The sequence below is a fragment of the Elgaria multicarinata genome, chromosome 3 (assembly GCF_023053635.1).
Source record: "Elgaria multicarinata webbii isolate HBS135686 ecotype San Diego chromosome 3, rElgMul1.1.pri, whole genome shotgun sequence".
Lineage (NCBI taxonomy): Eukaryota > Metazoa > Chordata > Lepidosauria > Squamata > Anguidae > Elgaria > Elgaria multicarinata.
Window position 1 is genome coordinate 6,773,942 of NC_086173.1, and position 10,419 is coordinate 6,784,360.

Consider the following 10,419-nt stretch of genomic DNA (forward strand, 5'->3'; position numbering starts at 1 on the left):
CTCCCGGGATCCCCTGTGTGTCATTTGGATGCACAGGGATGATCCCAGGAGAATCCTGGGATATAGGCCTGGTTAGGGTGACCATATGGAAAGGAGGACAGGGCTCCTGTATCTTTAACAGTTGTATAGAAAAGGGAATTTCTACAGGTGTCATTTGTATATATGGAGAACCTGGTGAAATTTCCTCTTCACCACCCTAGGCCTGGTCTAGCCATGGCCAGAACCTCCATCTTTTGAGGCGGCAACCTTCCCAATACTAAATGCTGAGGATAAACACGAAGTAAGACCATCATCTTCTGCTTCTTGGCTTTCTAGGGGCATCCATCTACACCCCTGTAGTCTGATCCACCAGGGAAGTTTGCCGTGACCTCACTGCTTTATAATGCTCTTCAGAATAAAAGGACTGGGGGAAATTGTAGAGAACCAGAATTGATTTTTGAGTAAGCAGCTGGAAGAAGGAGCATGAATACTGCAACTTCTACAAGAGATTCAAAAGCTTTTACAAGTACGGCTTTTAAAGCTCAGCTAAAAACTTTTCTTTTTCCTAAAGCTTTTAAAACTTGAATTGTTCTGACTTTTATACTGCCTGTTTGGTGCATTCTCGTCCCCTCCTTATTGCTTTATTATGATTTTATTAGAATGTAAGCCTATGCGGCAGGGTCCTGCTATTTATTGTTTTACTCTGTACAGCACCATGTACATTAATGGTGCTATATAAATAATAATAATAATAACAACAACAACAACAACAACAACAACAGAAACAGAAGATAAAGGGGAACAGCCTTTGGCCACAGTTCAAGAGTGTGGCAGGTTCAGTCAGAAGATACATGGGAGGAAAGGCAGAGAATTTATTAGGGGAAAACACTGGGTCCTCTTGTCTGGATTCTTCTTCCCCATCCTACCTGAAAGCAGTCATGCAGCTAGGGTTGGGCCTCATGACACACACACACACACACACACACACACACACACAGAATCCAGAGAGAAGCAGGTGATTGGGCAGTGGCAAACAGCAGACAGTGGTACCCAGGCACTCATTTTATGATTTTAACTTCAAAAATATATTATCCTTTTCTACAAGTCAGGGTAGCAGAAGTAAACTACATTTTGCTCCTGTAGTGATAATTTAAATGAGTTTAAAATGCAAAATTGCACATGCTCCAAGTATTATTTTGTTTTGGTCAGGGATGGCAAATAGTTTTTTTGTTTTGTTTTATTCTAACCCATCAGGAATGTAGAAGCAGTTGCAAAGCATGGCATGATGGGGGTGGGGGTGGTAACTCACCATCATGGCTGCTTTAGTCCAGGTTCTAAAATTACTGAGCTGCATCACTGCCTGAATGCAAAGGCCTTGCTGAATCAGGCCAAGCATCCATGGAAGTCCAGCATTCGATTTTCTGTTAGATGCCACTGGGGAGCCCACAATCATAACATGAATTCAATACCCCTTTCCATTCATGCCCCCTCACAATAACTGGCATTGAGTGACACACCGCCTCTGCACACAAAGGTTCTATTTAGCTGCCATGACCAATACCTATTGATACAGCTATCATCTTCAAATCACATCTTGTGGCTGTGAGTTCCGTAATTTAACTATGCATCGCAGGAAGAAATACCTTTATTTTCATAGACTCAGAATAGTAGAGTTGGAAGGGGCCTACAAGGCCATCGAGTCCAACCCCCTGCTCAGTGCAGGAATCCACCTTAAAACATCCCTGACAGATGGTTGTCCAGCTGCCTCTTGAAGGTTCTAGTATGGGAGAGCCCACGACCTCCCTAGGTAACTGGTTCCATTGTCGTACTGCTCTAACAGTCAGGAAGTTTTTCCTGATGTCCAGCCAGAATCTGGCTTCCTGTAACTTGAGCCCATTATTCTGTGTCCTGCACTCTGGGAGGATCGGGAAGAGATCCTGGCCCTCCCCTGTGTGACAGCCTTTTAAGTATTTGAAGAGTGCTATCATGTCTCCCCTCAATCTTCTCTTCTCCAGGCTAAACATGCCCAGTTCTTTCAGTCTCTCTTCATAGGGCTTTGTTTCCATAACCCTGATCATTCTTGTTGCCCTCCTTGGAACATGCTCCAGCTTGTCTGCATCCATCTTGAAGTGTGGTGCCCAGAACTGGATGCATTACTCAAGATGAGGCCTAACCAGAGCCGAATAGAGGGGAACCAGTACCTTGTGCGATTTGGAAGCTATATTTCTATTAATGCAGCCCAAAATAGCATTTGCTTTTTTTGCAACCACATCACACTGTTGGCTCATATTCAGCTTGCGATCTACAATTCCAAGATCCTTCTTGCTTGTAGGATTGCTGAGCCAAGTATCCCCCATCCTGTAATTGTGCATTTGGTTTCTTTTTCCTAAATGTAGAACTTGGCATTTTCATTCTGTTGTTTTCAGCCCAGCACTCCAGCCTATCAAGATCACTTTGAAGTTTTTTTCTGTCTTCCAGGGTATTAGCTATCCCACCCAATTTTGTGTTGTCTGGAAATTTGATAAACATTCCCTGCACCTCTTTGTCTAAAACCCTGGGACATTTTTATGGGAGAAGGTAGTTTGGTCCCAAGCCATATAGGGGAAGAATTCACACATGTATTAATACCATTTAAGAAGACTCCTTTTAACGGTGAATTGAAATGTTTCAAAAGCACCAAAACGCTAATGAAGAGACATACCCTGCTTGGTGTGCCCCGCCACGCCGGCTGCAAAACAGAGGCATTCGCTCTCTTTTCCCTCCCTCCCTCGGCAAGCCTGCAGCGGGTGCTTCCCATTTAAAGGTTTTTAGAGATATAGAGAAGAAGGAAACCCAGCAGGTACAGCAACCTAATTTCTGCAGCTCTGCAACATAGCCCATGATGCCTTCCTGCCGCCTTCTCTTCACACCTCTTAAAGTTGCAGAAGTTCTGGCCACACCATGTCACATAATGAAGGAGACAAGCACAGATTGGAGTTAGTTAAGTGGAGGAGTTGGGCACAGCAAGGGCCGTGTCCTGCTGTATGATCCTTTCTAAGGGAAAGGAACAAGCCGCAGTTCTCTGGGGTTGCCACGTGTTAGCAGGCCCACATAAATCAATCATAACCTTAGTTGAACATAGCTCTCAGCCCACACTGCATGTGAAAGGTCATTGTCCTATACAGCTAAATAAGAAGACAGTACAAGGCAAACCTGGTCTACATCAGGCTTTGAAAAAGCCACTCACTTAGTTACCTGCGGTGAGTAAAACTCTCCTTTAGGCAACCAGATGGTGAAACTTGATGCTTTTTCTCTTTCTGGACAGCAAAATGCTACAGATTACTACCAAGAGTCTTTTCCTTGGTGGCAGACTCCAGAGGGGTAGCCGTAGCCATGTTAATCTGCAACAGCAAGCATTTGAAGGGGTGGAGGAAGCACTTTAATGACTAACAGATTTATTGTGACATAAGCTTTTGTGGACTGGAGCCCCTAAAAGGCTCACACTAACGTAAAGCCGTAAGCCTTTCTGAAACCACAGGGTGAGTTTACTTCTGGGCAAACAGACGAGGAAGAATTTCTGTGAGCTGGTAATATTTATGGGCTTAAAACTCAGGGTTAGCGTAATCCAGCCTTCCCCATCCCGGTGCCCATCTGATACATTGAGAGCACCAGGTTGGGAAAGGCTGGTCTAATCAGCGTGGGATTGTTTTCTTCACACACTAAAAGTGCTGTTTACACAAATGTTGGCTTGCGTCACTCACCACCCATAATTTGTAGTCGGTGTCAGTGCCGCCTTCCCCTCCCCCAAGTCGCCCGGCACATTCAGAGGGCTTGGTGGGGAGGTGGGGTCTTCCCTCATTAGCTCCAGAGTACAGAAGAGGTAAGAGCCAGCCTGATTCCTCACACTGTCTGGAAGAGACTCCAAGGCCGGATCTACACTACTGCTTTAAAGCGCTTTATAACAGTTTTATAGCGCTTTAAAGCAGTAGTGTAGATCCTGCCCAGCTGTTTCTTACCTTTTCTAACTGCAGCCCTCCAGAGAGGGGAATCTGTGCTGGGCCACATCCTGGTCACCCTTGGCCATCCAGAGAGCAAATTGGCCGAGGACGGCTCCTGGCTTTTTCTCCAGCTATTTACATGCATGGGCTAAACGTTACTAATGCAATTCAGAAAGTGAGAGCCAATTTTTAAAATGAGCATATGTTGCAGTCAGTGTAGGAACTGCTTCTCAATTACAGGCATGGAGAAATAAAAAATGCGTCCTTGGTTAAAAACAAGATTCCTATGGTTAAAACCAAGATTCCTATGTGATACCTCTCCCCCCGCCCCCCGCCCCCTGCCCCCAAGGAACTGGAGGGCCACAGTGTCCCTATACAGCTCCTGACTGGCTCTAGCCTGTAGAATTTGAACAAACATACACACAACAATGCTATAAACAAATTCAATTCAGAAAGACCCTGCACCAACCAGGGTCAGTGTCCATATCATGTTGTCCTAGGTCTGAAGGAGCTCTCTAGGTAACTTACCCACCTAGCTCAATGCAGTGCATTTAGCGCTGCGAAGACTGGAGATTTCCAAACAGCGACAAACCCCTTAATCTTTACTTTTCCACTAGAGCTGTGCCCGCCCCACCCTTCGGCAATGCTGGACAACCCCCAGCTCACTTTTCCAGTCCTGGAGTGGAGATATTTCAGCCCTGGGGGGTGGGGAGAAGCACAGCCCCATCCCGGATCCAAACAGAACCCCCCACAAAGTCACATGACCACATCCCTGCTCAGAGAGCAGTACAAAAATTAAACTAATAATGAGGTACAAGAGTTGGGAAATCCGTAGGAAAACTCACCCCACTGCCTAGGGATCTCAGCTTATTGTGAAGCAAGGAAACATCCCAATAGGAGAGAAAGAAGAGTCCATCTGTCCCTCTCCTTCAGAGCTGGAGGGGTCTGGAGGACTGGACCCATGCTAGCCAGGCATGATACACCTTTGCTCTTGAGTGAACACAAACAAACCAATGAAAGGTCTATCGGATGACAAGGCGCCTTGAGAAACATGTCCGCAGCACCAATCATGGATTAGCATTGACTATTTATTTAGGGCCATTAGTGCGCTAGGTGCTGTACGAAAGACGGAGAGCTTGTCTACACAAAGGGTTTGCCCCGGGGTGGCTTCGCAGTAGCGGCACATCATCTACATGACACAGCTGCCATTGAGAAGCCATCCAGGGGCAAACCCTGGAAACTCCGCTCCAAAAAAGTCCCTGCCCTCCTCGTGCCCTCCTCTGGCTGCCTCGTTCCTCCACCTCCCCCCGTTTTGTAATTTTTATTATCTGTATCTCTGCAACTGCGGAGATAATTAAATTTAAAAAGAAGGGGAGGAACAGCCCAGTTGCTCTCCTCTCCCCCGTTTTTGTTTTACTTTTAAAGGGCGGGAAAGTTCGCACTTGCGTTCCTTCCCATGTAGATGCTGGGAAGGAACGCAAGTGCGGGAGCAAGGCCGTAAAGACAGGGGCCTAGTCTCCATTCAGGGTGTCCCAAGTCATGCACAGCTACTGGACTCCTCCACTGCAGGGCCACCCTGGATGTCGCGGGTATTGCTAAGACTCACCTGCTTCCCTGCGGAACCATCCGCCACCCTTCTCCTTTCTCAAACGCACAATCAAGGTATCACACAACCACTCCCTTCATGGGAGCATAGCTGCCCCTCCTTGGATGTTGCACTCCCTCCTGGGCAGGCTACAACCAACAGCAACATTGGGTCACTGATGCCCCAGCCTGGCACTCCAATGGCCCCATATCACCCCACTCTGCCTCAACCTTGCATTCACACGTCTGCCTCCTTTCTTGGAAGGTGTTTTCTCCCTGCCTGCTGCCTCGGCAACGTTCTCTTTCACCTTACCCAGTGTTGGCTGGGCAGGGCCAGCGAGGTCAGGATATCCCCCATAGCCCCCAGCATCTGGTCGGTGCGCCCCCCCGCCTGCTGTGGGGCTTTCATGATGCAGTGGCTGCCGCTCACCTTCTCCCACCGCTGTCAGCTTCAGAGCCGGAGGCATAAGGGGGAACCGGGAGGAGACTGGGCACTCTGCCTGCGTGCTGGGTGCTGGGACAGCCAAGTAAAAACCAAATCCCAGCCAGCCAGCTCCAGCTACCATAACTTCCCTGATAGAAGCTGCTGACTTTGGAGCCGCACCCCTCCGTGCCTGGAGATCCTGAGCCCTTTATCTTTTAAACATCATTCTTGTTTACACTGGAGGATCCAGCCTCATAGATAGCACATGGATCAGGGACAGGGAGGGGCAGTCGGGTCACTACAGACAAGGCTGAGTATGTAGCCAGGACTGGAAGCTCCGTCTATATATGGGAAAAAGCAGATAGCACGGTTGAAAAAGGAGCAGCAGCCAGGACAAAGCAGCTAGCTCCAGAGAATAGCGGGACTCGTCAGTGTTATTGCTGAGTCTAGCTTAAACAAACTATTTATTTATTTATTTATTTATTTATTCAATTTATGTACCATCCAGGCGTTTTACAATATCGGGTGGCGGGGGGGGGGAAGATAAAATTGATGGCAAAATCAGGTGTTTAATTACTTGGCCTGGGTCGGTATGGCACAGAGATCAAAAGCATTCTGATTCTGAAAACAATGCATCCCTGCTGCTACCCAGTCCTGTCATTAGATAGAAGGGGCATGTGTCCAGGACAACAGGCCTCTACAGGGAGCCGTGTTGCTCGTTGCCACATGCAGTTATTACTCCGGGACAGGAAACAGAGGCGTGCAGCATTCCGTCACCAAATGCTTCCTCCTCCTCCCATCCTCCCCAAACAGGCTAACTGCAGAGTTTCAGGGTGACTTTCCAAAGCACAGGAAGGGTCTAACAAAGAACATGGGGTAAATAGTGGGATAGACCCAGATGTAAGGCAAACTCTGAGCAGCGGTTAGGATCTACCCACCCACCCACCCAAATGCCACTTTATGCTATGAATTACATCCCTTGTGACAATGCATTTGGACTTGCTATGATCTGAGGGCATTTCTTGCATCATCTGATAGGGAAGATTAGGTCAGATTATTCTCTGTTGTTCCCTTTACTCCACAATTATAGGAAGAACTCCTGCTTCACATCTATAGCAGGAGTGGGGAAATTGTGGCCTCTCAGATATTGTTGGACACCCAACTCCTATAGGCCCCAGTCAGCACAGCCGATGGTCAGGGGTGATGGGAGTTGAAGGCCAACAACATCTGGAATACCAGGGTCTTCCCACCCATAATCTACAGCCTCCTGTGCATGTTTACTGAGAAGTAAGTCCCACTGGCATCAATATGTATAGATATATACAGCCTTTCCAACCTGGTCCTCTCCAGATGTGTTGGACTACACCTCCCATCATCCTGGAAGGGATGGCTGAGAATGATGAGAGTTGCCATCCAACACCTCTGGAGAGCGACCAGTTGGGAAAGGCTGATATCTAGGGCACTATGCACGATTTATTGCTGTCCCTTTTAGCCTTTTAATAATGGCTAGGATCCTCCCTTGGGGCCTCTGTAAGGTTGGGCGGTCCCCCTTCCTTTGTCTCTGCCCTCTCATCCATATGCAAAATTCACCCCTGCCTGCTGTCTAGGGTAAGCATTTAAAGCATGGGGGTAAACCCAGGAACCCCCCTGCCTCGCAGCATGAGTGGTACAATTACGGTAGGCTAACCGCCCCGACTGGTTTCCTTGGCTGCCCACTATATTCTCACAAATACGGTAGTAGGGGCTCCCCCGGGACGTCCATTTCCTGTAGTTTTTCATTCCCACTTTCCAAAGAGACAAAACACATTTCTGGAGCCAAAGTGTTGCGCATGAGCCATGAGAGAGAGAGAGAGAGAGAGAGAGAGAGAGAGAGAGAGAGAGAGAGAGAGAGAGAGTGAGAGAGAGAGAGAGAGAGAGAGAGAGAGAGAGAGAGAGGGCTGGAGGGATCGGAGCAGCCAGTACCCCTCTCCCTGCCCCGTCCCACCACCACTAGAGCCTCTTCCCTACCCCTGAAAACTATGCAAGGCCTTCAGCACAGCCTGTCTCCCTTGCGTAGCTTCTGTCCCACCCAAAAGCTTCCATTCCCACTCTGGGCCCCAAAGCTGCCTCTTGTGCAAAATGCAAAGCGCCTGCTCCCCTCCTCCTCCTCCTTCTTATCCAGCGCTACGGAGCCCTGCTTCAGGCCCTGTAACAATAGCATATGCTGACAACGGCAGCATCCCAAGTCCTGCAGGGCTAATTGACACGGTTTGCAGGCCTGTGGTGGCTGCCTGAGGTTACTACATTCACAGGCTCCCTAATTTCGCAATAGCCACAACCCTACAGGGTTTCTGATTTATTTATAGGCAAGAATGATATACTACCCTTCCCCCAAGGGGCTCAGGGTGGTAAATCTGGATCTCCACCCCACCACCATTTTATCCTTGCAAAAAAAAAACTAAGAGGTCAATTAGGGTGAGAGTGACTAACCCAAAGTCACCCAGGGAGCTATGAGGTCGAGTGGACATTTGAACCTGGATCTCCCTGGTACTACTCCAACACTCTAACCACTGGGTTGCAGCAGAAACACTTGGGGTTCTGCCCTGGCTCAACCAAACCTAATATCCAGAAAACTCTGCCTCCAGGTATGGCCCAAGGCCCCTATTTATTGTTTATATCAAGAGTTGGCAAGCCATGGCATGTGAAGGATTTAAGGTTTCATATGCCAATCCTACCTATTGGAACATTGTGACAGTAGGCAGAAAGCAGATTCTTTAATGCTGTACACAATGGTTTCACACAACCACCTGACCACACGCTGCACCATAGTATCAAGAGACCACCAAGAGGTGGACAGAGCTATGCTTCATCCATCGTTCATTCCCACTGCCTGGTACCCATTGGCCCCTTCCCTAGGGCTAGCTAGCAGGCTGATATATACAGTCACCATCCATTGTCTATGGGACTACATATACCATCAGCCCCAGCCCACATGGCAAATGATCTGTGATCATGGGGATTGAGGTCCAAAGCATCCAGAGGGACTCAGGCAGGAGAAGGTTGCTCAAGAGAAAGGACCTACCTCTGCTCCATGGTGTATTGCACACCCAAAAGTCAGCACAGGATTCAACCAGGGACTATCCGTTGCTGCAGGGGTCCCCAAATGTGGGAGGTGACAGTTTCTGGGCTTCACTCCCCACTCTCTCAGAGACACCTCTGATGAAAATACATCACTCCACTCTACAAAATATCCTTCTCCCCATCCAATCCAGCTTTGGCCTGCATTTTGTAATCCCCCATGGCCTGGACAGTCTGCTTCTTTTCAGCCAGGTTCATAGTCCTGGAGAAAAGCCCAGACTGCAACAGTTTCCCTCTGCTGGTGGTCTTCACCTTCAGGATCCCCACTCTCTAATCTCTGTTCTCTTGATTCTCCTACCCAGCAGCTACACTAGAATGAGAAGAGCCCTAGGACCAATGGGAATTCCAAAAGGAGCCATCGGCAGAGTGCCTTCTCACATACTAGGAGGAGGCAACTGGTTGTTTTGGACTTCAAGTCCCATCATCTTTGACCATTGGCCATGCTGGCTGGGGCTGATGGGAGTTGTAATCCAAACCAATAATAATAATATTTCTTACCCGTCTCTCCATTTGGATCAAGGCGGGGAACAACGGTAAGTATAAAATACATAAAACTGAATTAAAAACATTGTATACATTATTATACAATGGAGGATGGCAACAAGGGAGAGGGCCTTTTCAGTGGTGGCCCCCCGACTGTGGAATGATCTCCCCGATGAGGCTCGCCTGGCGCCAACATTGTTATCTTTTCGGCGCCAGGTCAAGACCTTTCTCTTCTCCCAGGCATTTTTAACAGCATTTTAACAGCATTTAACAACGTTAAGTTTGTTTTTAATGGACCCCACAATTGTTGTTTTTAAATGGATACTGTTGTTTTTATACTGTTTTTTATGTGAGTGTGTGTGTTTTTTAAATTGTATACTTTTAATGTTTACTGTTTTTAAATGTTGTAAACCGCCCAGAGAGCTTCGGCTGTGGGGCAGTATATAAATGTAATTAAATAAATAAATTAATAAATATTAAAACATCCTAAAAACATCCATTACCTGGTTGTTTATGTTGGAAGTGTGGATGCAACACAGCTAACTTCAAAAGGAAAAAAACAACAGAGTGGACCTCCATGCTTCCTAGACTGTCCTCTAACCTGTGCTGACCTTCCTTTATTGCTAAACTGATACTCTTAGGGTTGCTGACCTCCCTTCCTACTTCTTCATGCTTTTGCCTCTCAGAGGAGACATCTTTTGGGCGTCCTTCCATCCTAAGCTGGGGACTCTCCTATCCAACATGTATTTCCTGCAATAAAATGCAAGCTTTCTTATTCCTTTTACCCAGAATCTCTAGTGTGATTTATCCAGGGTGCTCCTTCAGCCATTATTTCACACAGCTCAGCTTTTTCAG

At 47.5% G+C, this 10,419-nt stretch overlaps 1 protein-coding gene across 2 annotated transcripts in view; it reads right to left on the reverse strand.

The window, feature by feature from the left end:
- ARHGEF25 (Rho guanine nucleotide exchange factor 25) overlaps window positions 1-5,984 on the reverse strand; it is an 84,457-nt gene extending 78,473 nt beyond the window's left edge. For both annotated transcript variants that reach the window (XM_063119193.1, XM_063119192.1), the window contains exon 1: window positions 5,854-5,984. In XM_063119193.1, coding sequence (XP_062975263.1) covers window positions 5,854-5,949 — 96 coding nt within the window. In that variant the 5' untranslated portion in view covers window positions 5,950-5,984. The remainder of the gene's footprint in view (window positions 1-5,853) is intronic.
- Between the last annotated feature and the right edge of the window lie 4,435 nt (window positions 5,985-10,419).